Source organism: Schistocerca piceifrons, chromosome 6 (genome assembly GCF_021461385.2).
Source record: "Schistocerca piceifrons isolate TAMUIC-IGC-003096 chromosome 6, iqSchPice1.1, whole genome shotgun sequence".
NCBI classification, from domain to species: Eukaryota; Metazoa; Arthropoda; class Insecta; order Orthoptera; family Acrididae; genus Schistocerca; species Schistocerca piceifrons.
Genome location: NC_060143.1, coordinates 424403435 through 424423509, shown reverse-complemented (window position 1 = coordinate 424423509; position 20075 = coordinate 424403435). Strand labels below are relative to the sequence as shown.

Below are 20075 nucleotides of genomic sequence, written 5' to 3'. Positions count from 1 at the left end.
CCCTAAGCTCTCAATGATTGCCTCCATCACCTTTGTCCCGAGCAACTGACTGACAAAATTGCTGCTTTGGTGGCATTATATAGCCCATAGATGGCTTGTGATTGGTCAGTAATTATGTATTGCTGTCACCACTCAGATTATATCTACTGTCACACTCGAAGTTCTTCTTGCACATTCTTATTTCTACAGCCTCTTTAATTACAGTCAACCATTACAGCAGATATAATCTTAGCTTGATGTTGGGACAAAGTGCACAAAACATTTAATTTTGGTGACTCTCTTTGATTTTGTACAGTTTCATGGGTATGTTCTGACATGGGTATTTATCTTCCCTTATAGGTGAAAATTTGCCTCATCACTAAACACCACACAATCAAGAAAGTCTTCTTCTTGCAGCATCACTTCACTCACAAAGTTACATATTCATCTGTCTTTAAAGAAATTATCAATTGTATCCACATGTGTAAATGTTGTCTTAAAACCTTCCATACTCTGATGACTGAAATTCGAGATTTTATTTCCAAACAGACTTCTTGGGGCCATGAATGTAGTAAGATGCTCTGACACAGTCAAAATCCTCTTCAGAAAAATTTGGTCATCCAGTACTTTTCCCTTTACACACTTCTGCTCGTTTTGAACTTATTATGCCATCAGTGTATCTTTTTGTATGTGGGACATCACAGCTAAACTTTAAACAAAACACACGTTTAACTGAAATTACAGTCATTTTTAACAAATTCTTCTTCTTTTGCTTGTGCTTTTGTCCTGAGTCAGCACAATGTTGGCATGGTTATGAATGAATTTGGCTTTGTTAGTTTATGGGGTGACTAGGTGCCCTTCCTGTCATCACCCATTCCCCCCCTCTCAGAATGGAATATGTGCACCAAAACTGTCTGAGTATTCCTGTAGAATCAAGTGATAAATTTTTTAAATGTTTGTGACACATGTAACTGAGGTGGGACTTGGGTACCAGCCTAGTATTCACATGGCACATTATGAGGAACCACCTGAAAACCACGTCAAGGCTGGCCAGCAGACTGATGCTCTTCACTAATTCCCTGAGCAGAGCTGATCCTGGGCTGGCATACCATGCCATCCCGGAATTAGCACTTCAAAATGCACAGTTGTCAGGTGAGGTATTCACTCTTCACTCTTAGAAAACTGCAGAACAAAAAACGTGTTACACTCAGTAGCTGCCATTTTGCATGTGTGGCATGCAAGTGAGAAAATGACAAAGCAGTATTTTTGCATGCACTTAACTAAATATTTTTGAGTTACTCTTTAATTAGGACCTTTAACCAACACTCTACAACATTTACAGTTGATGCTAGTCATATTTACTGCTGGGACATTCTTTTATTGACACCCTGTACAATAAATACACTGCCAGCAACGTAATGAAATAGTTAGCATGAGAATAAAGAGAGAAAGCTAAATATTTTTTTCAATGTTATAAATATTTTAACTGATAGAGAAGGGAATAATCATTGTGAAAAACCTGAGAGATGTAGGATGTATAGGCACAAAAAACTATATCAACATGCAACCTTTGTTTTTTTAAGCATCTAAATAGTGATGTTGTAAGGAAATGTTCCTCACAAAGGTTAAATATTATGGTTTTCTTAAATGAATCCTTTACAATTATGTACTGTACTTCAGTTCTTACCTAATATTAAGAAAAGTGTAGACAACAAGGCTATTAAAGCCCAAACACCAATTCCAAATGTGTCTTTATCACCAAGAAATTTGCAGTTCATGGTTGTTATATCATCAGGACACCGACATTCGTAATAGAACTTGGAATGAAGATTCAGACAGTTCTCAGTATTACCACAAGAGGTACTTGCACAGTCTTTCTCAGTGCAATCCTTACTGGTTGCAGCTAAAATCTGAGCATCACTGCACCTGAAGAGAATGACACAAACATTGCTTTTATTTATAATTTTATCATGAGCTTTGTTTTTCCCACAGTACAAGGTGCGTCCAGAAAGTAAGTACAATCATTCTGCCACCACCAAAGCACTAGTGTCACAGTCCAGCACATTCACACTCCTCTGTGGTTCATTGTATTTCCACTGATGATGTTACAGATGGATTGTGATGTGTTAACATTTTCTAGTAATAGTTCAAAATTTTTAAGACCCTCCAACTGTGAAGTGCATTCTGTAATACATTTTTTGAATACAAAGAATGTTAAGACAGCTGGAATTCATTGTCAACTTGTAGAGATTTATGCTGAAAATTCAGTGAGTGATGGACTGGTCAAAAAGTGGGTGAGACAATGATCGACGAAACAATTTTTATGATGAAACATGGAGTGGACAGCCTTCAGTTGTCATTGATGGTTTGGTTGAGGAAGCACATGAGAAAATTCGTGAAAACACACAGTTCACAATAAGAATGCTTTGTGATGAGTTTCCATAAATTTCAAAAACTTTTTTTGCATGATATTGTCACAAATTGCTTAAATTTTAGCAAATTATGTTCCCATTTGGTTCCAAAAATGCTTATGGATGTCCACAAAAATGAAGAAACTAGTCAGTGCTTTGACATTTATTATCTGATATACTGATGAAGGAGATGAACTTTTAAACAGAATTGTGACCAATAATGAAACTTGGGCTTGTCATGCCATGCCAGAACCAAAATAACAGTCAATGGACTGGAGGCACTCATGATGCACCAAAAAACAAAAATTCAAAACAACATTGCCTGCACAAAAAATCATGGGCTCTCAGAGGTGAAACTGTCACTGCAGTAGGATACTATACAAAACTGAGAAAACTTTGGGAAGCAGTTCAGAACAAAAGATGTGGAATGCTCAGTCAAGGCATTGTATTGCTTCATGGCAACGCACATCCCCATTCTGCTGGTGTCACTCAATTTTGTTGGGAGCAATCTGATCACCTGCCGCACAGCCCCGATCTCACTCCTTCTGACCACCACTCATTTTTGAACCTGAAGCATGATTTTGGAGGAAGCCACTTTGACAGAGGTGACAACACAAAAAGCAATGTTCAGTAGTGGCTGTCTTCACTGGTGGTATCTTTCTGTGACAAGACATAGGAAAGTTGGCTTCCTGCTAAGAAAAGTGTCTGAACAATGGTGACAACTATGTTGAAAAATAGTTTAAGGGGAGTTGGAATGCCGGAAAATGGAAAAAATTCACATTTTCAGTTTTTAACCTTATAACTTAATTTGAAATTTTCTGCTTAAAATGGTGCAAAATTTGTTAAGAAATTCCAATTGGAAGTATTTTTATTTAATTTTTCAAAATTACATGTGCGCCCAGCAAAGTTACCCATCTTGTGATTTGTACACATTTAAATCTTCGCATTTCCGAAAACATTACATATAGAAGGCTGTGGATTTCACTCTTCAGTTGTAGAATCTTTGATCCTTCCATAGGTACCATTGTTTTTACGACTAGCTGTGTTTATTGTTCAGTTTTTGATCTGTGAGTGTTTGTTTTGAGCCTCGAGTTTAGTTTGTCGCTCATTTGGAGTTTGTTATCTGTCTTGTTTTGACTTTCAGTGGTGAGTGCGTAGTTTCTACGATGCCTAGGAGTGCATCATTATTTAAAAAGCGAAAGTTTCGCGGTAATAGATTTACAAATAACGTTTGTTCAAGTGATTCTGCTTCAGCACCTGTTGATGCTGGTGAAAGTTCTGACGTTTGTACAGCTGAGATGTGTGAAGGAGACACGCCCACCAGTGCATCAAAAAAGAAGTTATCAAACTGTGCAAGTGAAATTACAGATGAAGCTTCTAATGAACAATATGTTTTAGTCGACTTTCCTGTTTTTACTGAGTTTATGAAGAAATGTTTGTGTTGTAATCTTTGTGGAGGTTCTTTTGATATGAACATAACAAAATCTATAGGACTTTCCTGCAAAATTGCTATAGTTTGTGCCAGTTGTGAAAATGAGACCTGTTTTTGGAGCTCTAAAACATGCAGTAGCAATTTGTTTGAGAGTAATATCAGGCTAATGTATGCAATGAGAGCAATTGGTAAAGGACATACTGCTGCTCAAACATTTTGTGCCATAATGAATCTTCCACCTCCACCTGCTAAAATTGACAATTACACTGAAGTGATAGGAGATGCTGTTCAGTCTGTAGCAGATTTATCAATGAAAGCTGCTGCCAGTGAAGCAAAATATATAAATGAAGGAAACCCAGATATCCCTGTTGCTTTTGATGGAACCTGGCAGAAAAGGGGTCACACATCCAAAAATGCTGTTGCTACTGTTACTAGTGTGGACAGCGGTAAAGTTTTGGACTATGAAGTGCTCACTAAACATTGTTACCATTGTGCATCTGGTAAGATAGAAGCAGCTCACATATGTAGCAAGAATTATGAAGGTACGAGTGGAGGCATGGAGGCTGCCGCTGCTGTGAAAATGTTTAGCAGATCAGAAAAAGAACGGGGAGTATTTTACACAAAATTCCTTGGAGATGGGGACTCCAAGGCATACAAAAGTGTTACAGAATCCATGCCATATGTCAATAAGACAATAACTAAACTAGAATGTGTCGGTCATGTTCAGAAACGAATGGGCACTCGTCTAAGGAAACTGAAACAGAATCTGAAGGACAAAATTTTGTCAGATGGTAAAACCATTAGAGGTCGCCTGTCAGATAAAATTATAAATGAATTACAACAATACTATGGTATGGCAATAAGAAATAATGCAAATAATTTGCAGGAAATGAGACAAGCTGTATGGGCCACATATTTACATCGATCATCAACTGATGATAATCCTCAACATTTTGCTTGTCCAGATGGTCCTCAGTCATGGTGCAATTATAGAAAATCTCAAGCTACTGGGGATCCTTATCACCATAAAAATTATATTCCATTGGCTGTTATGGAAGTAATTAAACCAATATATAGAGTCTTGGGGCATCCTGATCTTCTGCGAAAATGTCTTCATGGTTGTACCCAGAATCAAAACGAGTCGTTCAACAACCTCATTTGGACTCGTGTACCTAAGAATGTATTTGTTGGGATAAAAACATTGAAATGGGGAGTCAGTGATGCTGTTATTTCATTCAATGATGGTCATATGGGTAGGCTAAAGGTCATGGCAAGGCTCGGCATTGCTCCTGGTATCAACACCATCAGAGGTCTTCAGCTTCTGGACAGCGTGCGAGTAAGGAAGGCTCAGTATGCAGCTGAATTTAATACAAAAAAAGCAAGGGCAGCAAGGAGAAGAAAGCTTCTAGGTGAAGAAGAAGAACTAGAAGATGACCCTGATTACTCTGCTGGACACTTTTGATAATAGAATAAAAGGTATTTGTGAATTTTCATAATAAATTACTTTAATCGCATTTTCTGGCATTTGACATTTTTAGTGTTACATGTACCTTTATCTCATAAACCACTCAACCAACAACATTCAAATTTTCAGAAATGCTGCAAAACAGTTCAAAGAGGCCACTGAACTAGAATCATGACAAGAACTGGCTTATTCTCTGAACTAGGGAAGTTTATGTTATACTTTTTCCAATAAAAAATGGCTTAATGGTAAAAAATTCATAAATACTATACCAACAAAAAGAAAACATTGGTTCTAGTTCAGTGGGCTCACAATATATGCTGAAAACCTCTGCCAGAATTTCAAAGTTCTGAAGATAATAGTTCCAAAGAAAAAGGTACACAAAGTTAGCAAATTTAACATTGGCGAGATAGGGCATTCCAACTCCCCTTAAGAAATGCTCTTTCTTGTAAAAATAATTTTGTTTTGAAGAAACAAAGGTTTTTATGGTTTTTTTGGTTTCAAAACAGTACTTACTTTCTGGAATGTCTCATATTTGAGTAGGTAGGATATGGAATGAGTCGGTGTTTTAACAGTATTTACAATCACAACATTTTGTAAAATTTACAATAATGGAGATAGTAAGGTGCAATATAGTACATTCATGAAAGTACTCATATCAGCTAACATTACACCATAATACATGAAAATAAATTAGCTATATAGCACAACAAGGTACCAGTATTCTTTTTATTCACTATTGAATTTTGGCGTTTCAACAGCAATATTTTTTCTGTCCACAGATAAAACTTAATAACTGTGTTAGACTTTCACACACTATACGTAATTTACTTCTTGCTTCAAAGGGTGAAGTTTGTCTGGTTAATAAATAAGTCTGTTATGACCATGTAGTGTAGCTGCGCACACTATCAGTTTTGAAAAGAGAATGGTTTTCGTTAATGAACATAAAAAGGAAAGTTACATTACTTTCATTATCATCATAGCTACTGTTTGTCTTAGCATTAATTGTGCATTTATACTTTCAATTCATTCACTCATCATGTTCCAAATTAGATTCCATTATAGAGTACAATCATCAGTCACATGCAATGAATCAAAATATTATTAAAAATGCGAAGCAGTTCTAAATAGCTGCTGCTTATCTCCTACTGTTAGCATGATAACACTAGTATTCATAACAGAACAGTTATTAACTGCATTTCATGAGATAGAGGCCCAACTGCCAAAAACATTGTTACTTTTCTTGCTAATGATTTCTTTGAAACAGACAATGCTTTCTAAGGAAGAGACGACCCTAAGTTGTATAGATGACTCCATTCTGGTTTGCTTTAACAGACAGTACACTGAACTTCAGCACTCTTTTGGAACTCTCAGTCACATGACTTGAACGTTAATGAGCATTTATTATTTGTTTCAGTGCTGCGAATCTAGGGTAATTCATTTTCTCCTCACAGATGGTCCTTATTGCAGCTCTGGATGGCAAATGGGAAGAAACATTCTACAGAAAGGGCTAGTATGTTAAACACTTATAGTACTTAATTGTGAATAATATCTGTGTCACAGATGAAATATTGTCCAGTGCTGCAATTAAGTATTTTCATTGTGTTAATAATGATCTGCAGCATAGAGTGACATATTAAGTAGTGAGCCACTCACATTATTACACATCATAAAATTATATAAAGGCACAGCATGGTACCAAATAATATAAACACTTCCAACATCATTAAAATAATTTTTGCCCGTGATTTGTAGTTACATTATAAGAAAGCTTCCAGGAATATTGACAGTGGTATCTCATGCAAATTCTACATGTAGGAGCTATAAAGATACATATATAATTTGTTTACTTGCAGATTAATGAGATTCAGCAATCCTTATTTGATAACCACTCTCTCATTAAATGCAAGAATTTATAATGTCTGACATCAGTGAGTTGGGATGTGCTAGTGCAGAATTAAGTGTTTGCCTAGTGTTGGTGGTGCAGTGTGATGTGATGTAGCCAAGTGAACCATGGCTGTCAAAACAGTTCCACACCCTTTTACCAGGGCTACTGGATTTCTTATGTGTTTTAAGCTTATTCTGTCTATCCTTTTATTCCTTGTTTTTCTGAGCTTATTATGTCATGTTTGCTGTTTGGAATAAGGGCATCTCAAACTCACATGTCTTTGACTGCAGTGAAGGAACTTGCAGACCGAATACAGGAACCCATCAGCTCAGCCCAGGCTATCACATTTACAACATAGTTCAGCGCTATGACAGCCACAGCAACTGTTGCACTCACTGATTATGACTTGCTCATGGAAAAGGTGGAAATGTTATGCATGCAGGTCGGCACGCTGTAGTCAAAAGACGGCACTGGAAACAGTAAAGCATGCTACTGCAAACGTTTGAGGAGCTGGTTCCCTAGCAGTGTTACTTCTTCTCAGGTTGAGCTACCTGGGTGTTGGTATCACCAGAGGTTCAGCAAGGAGGCACCAAAATGTATGGCACCATGCTTTCACACAAATGCCGGTGGCAATTGGTCACAGGTGCCACTGACTGCCGATCACCATCTCATCATCTTTTCATTAGCAACAGAAGTTCTGGCCTGAAATTCCTGGTGGACATTGGTTCAGACCTGAGTATCCTACCACAGCTTCTGAAACATTACCGCAAGCTGCCAACTGCCTTCTGTCTAACTGATGCCAACAACTTGTCTGTTGTGACCAACAGCATCCAGATGATTAACTTTATCCTAGGATTACACTGTCTATTCACCTGGGACTTTACTGCCACACGTCACACAAGCTATAACTGGCACAGATCATTTGACACATTACAACCTCTTAATCAGACATAATGAACACCCGGTTGGTCAACAGCATTACAAAGTTAACAGCTACAGGTTCGTCTCAGTGTGCCCATCCACAGCATGAAGCTGATAAGGGCACAAGTGAGTGAATACACCTTTCTATTAAGTTAGTTTCTGAATTTGACCAGACCATCAGCAGCTCCAAAGCAAATACCATACAACACACTGTACCACATCAAAATGACAGATGGTCCACTAGTTTCATGCAGACCTAGGTCTTTTGCAGTAGACCACCTCACTACTGCCAAGGCAGAATTTGACACTGTACTAAGAGAGGGCATTATCAGATAGTCAAGATATCTGTGGTCCTCCACCTTACACCTGGTTCCTAAGAAAGGAGGAGCCTGGCACCCCTGCAGAGAGTACTGTGTGTCTAATGTGAGAACACTGCCCGACCATTATTATGGGACCACTTTTTAGGGACTACAATTTGAATTACATGGTGGAATGAACTGTGTGAAAGCCAATAAACAGATTCCACTGGCAAAAGAAGACATTCCAAAGACTGCAATTAGATCACCCTTTGTGCTATTAGAAAGCATTGTATATAACACTGGGATTAGGGAATGCAGCACAGACATGGCAAAGGTTTATTGTCTCTGCCCTTCAAGGCCTTCTATTCTGTTTTGCATAACTGGGTGATGAGCTTGTATTTTCAGCCACCCTAGAACAACATCAACAACACCCACAGGAAATGTTGAAGCATTTGGTGCATTACAGAGTCATTTGGAAATGTTGCTAAGTATATTTTCAGGCAACCAGAGGTTATCTTCTCAGGACACAGAATTTCGTCTGTGGGCTCTCCTCCTTTGTTAGAGAAGGTCAAAGCAATTCTGCAGCTGGTTATACCAACCACAATTAAGAAACTGAGGTGGTTTCTCAGCATGATAAACTTTTATTGTTGTCACCTACCTTATACAGCAGAATTGCAGGAACCTTTGCATTTGCCTAATGTGAAAGGCAGTTTCCCTGTGAAGTGGACTGAGGCTATGCACTCCATATTCAAAGCCGTGAAACAGTTCTTGACTGATACAGCACTCCTTGCACATCCAAAGTTCAATGCAACCCTAGTAATAGTGGTGGACACAAGCCAGACAACTACTGGCATGGTGCTACAACAACATTCAGACGGCCCATGGCAGCCACTGGTGTAATTCTCTCACAAACTGTTCACATCTCAGAACAAGTGGAGCACCTATGACCATGAGCTTCTGGCTGCATAGGAGGCCATTACATACTTTCGATCACAGATTGAAGTATGAGTATTCACAATCTTCACAGGCCATAAACTGTTGACCTGTGTATTTAAGTGCAGCAGCGTCAACTGCTCTCCTGTCCAGTATAACCATCTGGAATTTATACTGCAATACAGTACTGATATCAAGCACATTTCGGGTATTGATTATGTGATGGCTGACTGTCTTTCATGAGTCAGCAGGGTGTCAAGCCGTATTGACTTTCCTGCACTGGTCCAAGCACAAAAAGGTGGTTCAGAGCTCCAAATATTCATTGATGATGCTAGTCAATATTACAATTGCAACCCATTGACATTCTGGGAGAAGATGCCAGGCTGTACTGTGATGTCTTCGAGCAAGACCTTGCCAGTTTCTTCCATCAGCATTCAGAAGACAAACTTGCAATAGTGTCACAACATGTGCCATCCAGAAGTCTGGTCCACCTTTAGTCTGATGTCTCAACATTTTGTTTGAGCAGGGATCGAAAAATACTGTTGAGGATGGGCATGAGAATGTCTACAATGCCAACAGCCTAAAGTTTCTCACCACATGCATGCATCAACTGGTGATTTTCCCAAGCAACACTATGTTTTGTGCATGTTCACCTCAATTTAAGAGGACTGCCTCCTGCATCAAATGTCAATGTTATTTATTGACCCCAACATATCTTTTCATCTGCTGACCAGAGGTGATGCCCATCAACAATATTAGCACTGGAACATTGGCCTCTACATTTGCATCAGCATGGTTAGTGAGATTTTATGCAGTCTGTATATCACTATCGATTGTGGCCACCAATCTGAGTCAGGCTTCTTTAGGCAGGTTGCCAAGTTTTGTGGGCATGTCCACCACAAGACTGGCAGTTACCATCCCACTAGTAATAGAGTGATTGAGTGCTGGCATTGTTCCCTGGAGGTTGTCCTCAGGTGCCACAACACAACTTAATGACATGTGTTGTTGTTGTGGTCTTCAGTCTAGAGACTGGTTTGATGCAGCTCTCCATGCTACTCTACCCTGTGCAAGGTTCTTCATCTCCCAATACCTACTGCAACCTACATCCTTTTGAATCTGCTTAGTGTATTCGTCTCTTGGTCTCCCTCTACAATTTTTACCCTCCACGCTGCCCTCCAACCCCAAATTGGTGATCCCTTAATGCCTCAGAACATGTCCTGCCAACCGATCCCTTCTTCTAGTCAAGTTGTGCCACAAATTTTTCTTCTCCCCAATTCTATTCAATACTTCCTCATTAGTTATGTGGTCTACCCATCTAATCTTCAGCATTCTTCTGTAGCACCACATTTTGAAAGCTTGTATTCTCTTCTTGTCTAAACTATTTATTGTCCATGTTTCACTTCCATACGTGGCTACACTCCACACAAATGTTTCCAGAAATGACTTCCTGACATTTAAATCTATATTCAATGTTAACAAATTTCTCTTCTTCAGAAATGCTTTCCTTGCCATTGCTAGTCTACATTTTATATCCTCTCTACTTTGACCATGATCAGTTATTTTGCTCCCCAAATAGGAAAACTGATTTACTACTTTAAGTGTCTCATTTCCCAATCTAATTCCCTCAGCATCACCTGATTTAACTTGACTACATACCATTATCCTCATTTTGCATTTTTTGATGTTCACCTTATATCCTCCATTCAAGACACTGTCCATTCTGTTCAATTGCTCTTCCAGATCCTCTGCTGTCTCTGACAATGTCATTGGCGAACCTCAAAGTTTTTATGTCTTCTCCATGGATTTTAATTCCTACTCCCAAATTTTCTTTTGTTTCCTTTACTGCTTGCTCAATATACAGATTGAATAACATTGGGGATAGGCTACAACCCTGTCTCACTCCCTCCCCAATCACTGCCTCCCTTCCATGCCCCTCGACTCTTATAACTGCCATCTGTTTCTGTACAAATTGATAGCCTTTCGCTCCCTGTATTTTACCCCTGCCATCTTCAGAATTTGAAAGAGAGTATTCCAGTCAACATTGTCAAAAGCTCTCTCTTAGTCTACAAATGCTAGAAACATCAGTTTGCCTTTCCTTAATCTATCTTTTGAGATAAGTCGTAGGGTCAGTATTACCTCACATGTTCCAACATTTCTACGGAATCTAAACTGATCTTCTCTGAGGTCAGCTTCTACTTCCCATTTGTCTGTAAAGAATTCTTGTTAGTATTTTGCAGCCATGACTTATTAAACTGATAGTTCTGTAACTTTCACATCTATCAACATCTGCTTTTTTTGGGATTGGAATTATTATATTCTTCTTGACGTCTGAGGATATTTTGCCTGTCTCGTACATCTTGCCCACCAGATGGTAGAGATTTGTCAGGGCTGGCTCTCCAAAGGCTATCAGTAGTTCTAATGGAATGTTATCTACTCCCAGGGCCTTGTTTCCACTTAGGTCTTTCAGTGCTCTGCCTAACTCTTCACTCAGTATCATATCTCCCATTTCACCTTCATCTACATGCTCTTCCAGTTCCATATATTGTCCTCAAGTACATCACCCTTGTATAGACCCTTGTGTAGACCCTCTAACTATAAAGATACATATATAATTTGTTTACTTGTAGATTAATGACATTCAGCAATCCTTATTTGATAACCACTCTCATTAAATGTAAGAATTTGCTCTCCCTTTATTGCTTAGAACTGAGTCTCCATCTGAGCTCTTTATATTCATACAAGTGGTTCTCTTTTCTCCAAAGGTCTCTTTAATTTTCCTGTACACAGTATCTATCTTACCCCTAGTGATATATGCCTCTACATCCTTACATTTGTCCTAGCCATACCTGCTTAGCCATTTTGCACTTCCTGTTAATCTCATTTTGGAGACGTTTGTATTCCATTTTGCCTGCTTCATTTACTGCATTTTGACATTTTCTCCTTTCATTAATTAAATTCAATATTTCTTCTGTTACCCAAGGATTTCTACTCGCCCTCATCTTTTTACCTACTCAATCCTCTGCTGCCTTTACTATTTCATCTCTCGAAGCTACCCATTCTTCATCTACTGTATTTCTTCCCCCCATTTTTGTCAATCGTTCCCTAATGCTCTCCCTGAAACTCTCTACAATCTCTGGTTCTGTCAGTTTATCGAGGTCCCATCTCATTAAATTCCCACCTTTTTGCAGTCTCTTCAGTTTTAATCTACAGATCATAACCAATAGATTGTGATCAGAGTATACATCTGCCCCTGGAAATGTCTTACAATTTAAAACCTGGTTCCTAAGTATCTGTCTTACCATTATATAATCTATCTGAAACTTTCCGGTATCTCCAGGCCTCTTCCATGTATACAATCTTCTTCCATGCTAGCTATGATTCTGTCATGTTAGCTATGATTAAGTTATGCTCTGTGCAAAATTCTACCGGGTGGCTTCCTCTTTCCTTCCTTACCCCCATTCCATATTCACCTACATTTCCTTCTCTTCCTTATCCTACTATTGAATTCCAGTCACCCATGACTATTAAGTTTTCATCTCCCTTCACTATCTGAATAATTTCTTTCATCTCATCATACATTTCATCAATCTCTTCATCACCTGCAGAGCTAGTTGGCATATAAACTTGTACTACTGTTCTAGGCGAGGGCTTCGTGTGTATCATAGCCTCAATAATGCCTTCACTATGCTGTTTGTAGTAGCTTACCCGCCCCCTATTTTTGTTATTCATTATTAAACCTACTCTTGCACTACCGCTATTTGATTCTGTATTTATAAGCCTTTAATCACCTGACCAGAAGTCTCGTTCCTCCTGCCAAATGACATACACGTATCAAAAAATGTTGTGCATCACCCCAGTTTTGAGAGTTCCAGAACCTGTACAAAAACTGAAATAGAGATCAAGATAAACATCATTTCTGCCTTTTTTATTGCTCATGAAAACCACACATTGCATGTTGTACCACCAAATAGTAAGACCTTCAAAGGTGGTGGTCCAGATTGCTGTACACACCGTTACCTCTAATACCCAGTAGCACATCCTCTTGCACTGAAGTATGCCTGTATTTCTCATGGCATACTATCCATAAGTTCATCAAGGCACTGTTGGTCCAGATTGTCCCACTCCTCAATGGCGATTAGGTGAAGATCCCTCAGACTGGTTGGTGGGTCACATTGTCCATAAATAGACCTCTGCAATCTATCCCAGGTATGTTCAAGAGAGTTCATGTCTGGAGAACATGCTGGGCACTCTAGTCAAGTGATCCCATTATCCTAAAGGACGTCATTCACAAGATGTGCATGATGGGGGCACAAATTGTGGTCCATGAAGATGAATACCTCGCCAATATGCCGCTGATATGGTTGTACTATCGGTCGCAGGTTCGCATTCATGTATTGTACAGCTGTTATGGTTGCTTCCATGACCACCAGCAGAGTACGTCGATCCTATATAATGCCACCCCAAAACAGCAGGGAACCTCCACCTTGCTGCACTTGCTGGACAGTGTGTCTAAGGTGTTCAGCCTGACCGGGTTGCCTCCAAACACATCTCCGACGATTGTCTAGTTGAAGGCATATACGACACTCATCAATGAAGAGAACGTGATGCCAATCCTGAGCGGTCCATTCAGCATTTTGTAGTGCCCATCTGTACCGTGCTGCATGGTGTCATGGTTGCAAAGCTGGACCTCGCCATGGATGTCTGAAGTGAAGTTCTGCATCACGCAGCCTATTGTCCACAGTTTGGGTCATAACACAACAACCTGTGGCTGCACAAAAAGCATTATTCAAGATGATGGTGTTACTGTCAGGGTTCCTCCAAGCCATAATCCATAGGTAGTGGTCATCCATTACAGTAGTAGCCCTTGGGGAGCCTGAGTGAGGCTTGTCATCGACAGTTCCTGTCTTTCTGTATCTCCTCCATGCCCGAACAACATCACTTTGGTTCACTCCAAGACACCTGGACACTTCCCTTGTTGAGAGCCCTTCCTGGCACAAAGGAACAATGTGGACATGATCAAACTGTGGTAGTGACCATCTAGGCTCAGCTGAACTACAGACAACATGAGCCGTGTACCTCCTTTCTGGTGGAATGACTGGAACTGATCGGCTGTCATACTCTCTCCATCTAATAGGTTGTTTATATCTTTGGGCGGGTTTGGTGACATCTTTGAACAGTCAAAGGGACTGTGTCTGTGATACAATATACACAGGAATTGTCTATCTTCAGGTGTTCTGGGAACCGGGGTGATGCAAAACTTTTTTTATTTGTGTGTAAACGCAACACTGATTCTTAGGCCATGGAGCTAGTATACAGGGAAACACTGCATCTGCCAGGGGAATCCATTCATGCCAATGCCCTCCTTATTCCCATACAAGACCAGCTAGAATTCTTATGTCATCTACAGGCCCATATCACTTAGATCTGGCCTTGCAAGATTCCCATCATGGCACATCACCTTGTTACATGCATCAAGATCTACACAGCTGCTCCATTGTCATGATCCATACTGACGGTGTGAAATGACCAGTGCAACATCCATACAGTGGCTGATACAGTTTCAGGGGTGCACTACATACAGAAAGTAGCTACATGGGTAGCAAAGTACGTGTGGCGAGCACATGGGTTTTTTTTAGATTAGGTTCCTCCCCATGGGAAACAAATCGCTGGCCCAAAAAATTACCAGTTCATGACACTGATGTGGGTGTGCCAACTGTAAAAATTGTTAGTTTGCCTAAACAGGTCATTCCAAAGGATTTAAATATGCTTAAACTGATGTTAGTAAATTGTTGAAGTGCCTGTAGCAAGATCCCTGAGTTAATCTCTGAAATAAACAGTAGCAATGCCAATACTGTATTAGGTACCAAAAGCTGGTTGAAACCAGACATAAAAAGCAGTGAAATTTTGAACTCTGATTAGACAATGTTTATGAAGTATAGGACTGATGCTATAGGAGGTGGTATGTTCATTGAAGTTATAAGCTGTTTAAATGCAGTTGGGATCGATACTACGTCGGACTGTGAAATAGTCTGGATAAAGCTGTCAATCACACAAGGATTGAACATTGTATTGGGACGTTTTTTATAGACCACCAGCATCTGCAACAAATGTCGCAGAACATTTCAGGGAAAGTGTTGAGTACATAGGAAGTAAATATCCATATTATCCATTAGTTATAGGTGAAGACTTTAATCTAGCATCCATTGACTGGGAAAATTACACATTTATCACAGGGGGGAGAAGCAAAGATTCATGTGAAGTTATTCCAGGAGTGCTCTCAACATACAACCTTGAGCAGTTGGTTAGAAAACCAACTTGAGATGCGAACATGTTAGATATCTTGGCGACAAACAGATCTGATCTTTTTGAGGAAGTTAATCTAGAAGAAGGTATTAGTACCATAATGTCGTTGTGGCTTCTATGTCAATGGAAGTTGCAAAAAAACCAAAGAAAGTATAGGGAGGGAAGGATCCACCTTGGTACAACGAACATATTAGGAAGTTGCTGAGAAAGCAGAGAATTTTGCACAGTCATTTTAAATGTAGTCACTGCCCCACTGACAAACAGAAATTATGCAAAATGAAAGCAGCTGTCAAAGGACAAGGAGAGACTCTTTTAATGAATTTGAAAGCAATATTTTATCTGCAGATTCTAAAAACAACTCCAAAAAATTTTGGCTGTACGTAAAATCTATGAATGATACAAATAACTCAATACCTTCTCTTGCTGACAGTACGGGTAATGTAACTGATGATGATAAACAGAAGGCCGAAATACTAAACCTAGCTTTCAAAAACTCGCTTCCGATTGAGGACTGCAGCACCATTCCTCCTTTCAATTATCGAACAAAGGAAAGGATGGCTGACATAGTGTTTAGTGTATCTGGGGGTGTAAAACAGTTAAAGTCCGTAGACGCCAGAAAGGCATCTGGTCCAGGCAGTATCCCCGTAAGATTTTATGTTGACTATGCTACAAATATAGCATCATTCTTATCCGTCATCTATCAGAGATCATTGGAACGGCAGAAGGCCCAGGTCATAGCAATCTATAAGAAGGGTAGAAAATTGGATGCACATAATTACTGACCAATTTCACTGACATTGATTTGTTGTAGAATCATGGAACATATTTTGTGTTCAGACATAATGACCTTTCTAGACACTGAGAAGCTCATCTGCTGGTTTCTGCACGGTTTTAGGAAACAGCGGTCATGCGAGACACAGCTGGCCCTCTTTGTGCATGATATGCAACAGGCTCTACTGGCTCCCAGGTTGATGCCATATTTCTTGACTTTCGAAAGGCATTCAACTCAGTTCCGAATTGTTGCTTGCTACAAAAAGTGCACGCTTATGGTCTATCCAGTGACATATGCGGTTGGATAGAAAGTTTTCTAACAGACAGGGAGCAGTATGTCGTTCTGAATGGGGTAACTTCAACAGAAACAAGAGTAACTTCAGGTGTGCCCCAGGATAGCATAATAAGTCCTCTGCTTTTTACGATTTACATAAATGATCTGGTTGATGGTATTGACAGTGGCCTTGGACTGTTTGCCAATGATGCTGTACTCTACAGGAAAGTAGTAGCACAAGAAAGTTGTGAACAAATCAATGAGGATTAGCAGAAAATAAATGCGTGGTGTAATGACTGGCAGTTATCTCTCAATATTAGTAAGTGTAATCTACTGCGTATATCTAGGCAAAAATCCCCATCAATGTATGAGTACAAAATAAGTGATCAGTCTTTGGAAGTGGTAACATCTGTCAAGTGGGGTGTGACTATTCGAAATGGTCTCAAATGGAATGATCAGATTACGCAAGTAACGGGTAAGGTGAACTCTAGATTGTGGTTTATTGGTAGAATCCTGAAGCGATGCAGTCCTTCAGCCAAGGAAATAGCTTACAGTACATTAGTTCGTCCAGTCTTAGAGCATTGTTCATCTGTATGGGACCCTTACCAGTTGGGTCTGATTCAAGAGACTGAGAAGGTCCGAAGGAGAGCAGCAAGATTTGTGACTGGTACATTTAGCCATCATGAGAGCGTTAAAAATCTGATAGAAAGTTTGAGGTGAGACACACTAGCAGTTAGACGATGCGCTAAACAGAAGCGGCTGCTCTCTAAAATCTGAAATCCAATCTTCACCGAGGATGTAGAGCATATATTATTACCACTAACTTTCAAATAATGCAATGATCATCATTCAAAGATAAGGGAAATAAGATCTCGTATTGAGGTGTTCAAACAGCCATTTTTCCCTCACGTAATCCGTGAGTCGAACAGAGGGGGGGGGGGGGGGAACATGATTTTGGCGTGAATTGTGCTCTACACCACACACCACTTAGTGGCTAGCAGAGTATATATGTAGATGTAGATATGTAGTCTGATATGAAGAGGTTCAAAGATGTCAGGCATATTGGTGAATGGCAAAACAATGACCATTTCCCTGGTAGTGTCGACCCTGCATATATATTCCTAAAGACTTCACCATCCGCAACTGCACAAACAGTACTGCAGCCACCGAAAACACTCAATGCAGAACAACTACCAATGTGGACAACCCATTCTGGACAACAAGTTCACTTCCCTACATTTTTCCTTGACACTAATGCTCCACTTCCACCAGGGGGGGGGGCGGGGGGGGGGGGCGTTGATTTAGTGTCTGACACAAATTTAGTCACTTGCTAGTGCAGATATAGCAAGCCAGTAGTGGATAAATCAACTGCTTTTAAAAAGGGAACATGCCTCGGATCACGGAACGGATTTAAAGGAAACCGACCAAGCAATGGAAAAGGATTACGAGATGGTTTACGACTGGGCACCTTAAACGTAAGGACTCTAACTGGGAAGTTAGAAGAAATTGTAGAAATGATGGAAAGGAGGAAATTGGACATCTTGGGACTTGCTGAGACTAGGTGGAGAGGAGTTGGTGAAAAACCACTAAGTAAAGGATGTAAACTGTACTGTATGGGGAATGAGAGGGGAAGAAATGGAGTGGCAATAGTGGTCAGAGAGGGTCTGCAGGAGGAGGTGGAAGGTATCAATGATCGAATGATAAAAGCCAGAGTACGAGTGAAAGGAAAAAGCATTGAAATCATCCAAGCATATGCCCCACAGGTGGGGTGTACAAAAAAGGAGAAGGAGGAATTTGAAGATGACATGCAAAAGCAGCTAAATGGAGGTAATCAGATTATAATAGGGGACCTCAATGCACATTTTGGCACAGACAGGAAAGGATTCGAGGAGATAATGGGACCAGAGGGCTGGGGGAACCGAAATAGAGAAGGAAAATTGTTGCTGGAATTCTGCAAGAGGAATGGGCTGGCGATCGCAAATTCCTGGTACAAGAAGAGAAGTAGCCACAAAATAACTTGGTACAGTGGAGACTGGTCCCAAACTTCAGTAGTAGACTATGTACTAGTGGATAGGCAGATGATGAGCAGCCTCATAGATGTTAAGGTCATTCCATCTGAGGCCTTAGACAGTGACCATCAGCTGTTGGTGGCCACCCTGAGAGAGAAAAAAGATAGGAGGGCAACAGATATACAGGAGAAAAGGTTGAAGACATGGATGCTGAAAGAGGATGAACGGAGGACCCAGTACCAGACACTGATCAGGAAGAAGCTGCCAAAGGAAGATCAGAGAACAGTGGAAGAAGAATGGGGAGATTTTAAGAGGGCTCTAGTTGAGGCAGCTGAGACTGTGTGCGGAAGAACTAGCACAAAGAGGAGAAGTAAGGAAACCCCATGGTGGAACAACATATGTAAAGAGGCAGTACTTCGAAAGAACAAAGCCTTCAGAGAATGGTTCCAGACCCGAACAGAGGAAGCTAGGGTAAAATATAAGGAAAGCAAGAAAGGGGCACAGGCCATAGTAAGGGCGGAGAAGAAGAAGTGGATGGAGAAATGGACAAGAATGTTAGAAGAGGACAGTGAAGGGAACAAAAAAGTACTTTACACCATGGTAAGAAATAAGAGGAACGACAGAAGCGAGTGCCTGAGGATCATGGATAATAATGGAAGAGTTGTGGAGGAAATGCATGAGCTCAAAAAGATTTGGAAGGAGTACTTTGAAGATCTGTTGAATGCCGCCAAGCGGGTAACTAACAGCGATGGAGAGCCTAAGGCAGCAGACGATTATAATAGTGGGGAAGTTGATGATCTAACTTGGAATGAAGTGGAAGAAGCCATAAAGAGGATGAAAGGGGGCAAGGCATCAGGTTGGGACAAAGTAACAGTGGATATGATACGAGCAGCAGGAGAAGTAGGAACCCAGTGGCTATACAGAGTGCTGAGGGTGGTGTGGAAGGAGAACAGAATTCCTGAGGATTGGAAGAAAGGAATTATAGTCCCGATCTTCAAGAAAGGGGATAAAAGGAGATGTGAGAACTACAGAGGAATCACCCTGCTATGCCACTGTGGAAAAATCTATGAAAACATCCTGGAGAAGAGAATAAGAAGCAGTATTGAAAGTAGACTGCAAGAGGAGCAGTATGGTTTCAGACCAGGAAGATCAACAACGGACCTCATATTTGCAGTAAGGCAACTGCAGGAAAGGCACTATGAGTACGGGAAGGACTTAATCATGGCCTTTTTAGATATTGAGAAGGCGTATGACAGTATCTGTAGGGACAAGCTCTGGGATGTGCTGAACGCAAAAGGGATAGATGAAGAGATAACACGAAAAGTCAGAAAAATGTATGAGGGAAGTGAGAGTTGTGTGAAAGTGGGGAGGGAACGTACTGCATGGTTCAAGC

The 20075-nt window shown here is 40.2% G+C and overlaps 1 protein-coding gene across 1 annotated transcript in view; it reads right to left on the bottom strand.

The window, feature by feature from the left end:
• LOC124803360 (neural-cadherin-like) overlaps positions 1-20075 on the bottom strand; it is a 230214-nt gene that overhangs the window by 26161 nt on the left and 183978 nt on the right. Inside the window, 1 exon segment of the mRNA XM_047264545.1 lies at positions 1667-1905. Coding sequence (XP_047120501.1) covers positions 1667-1905 — 239 coding nt within the window.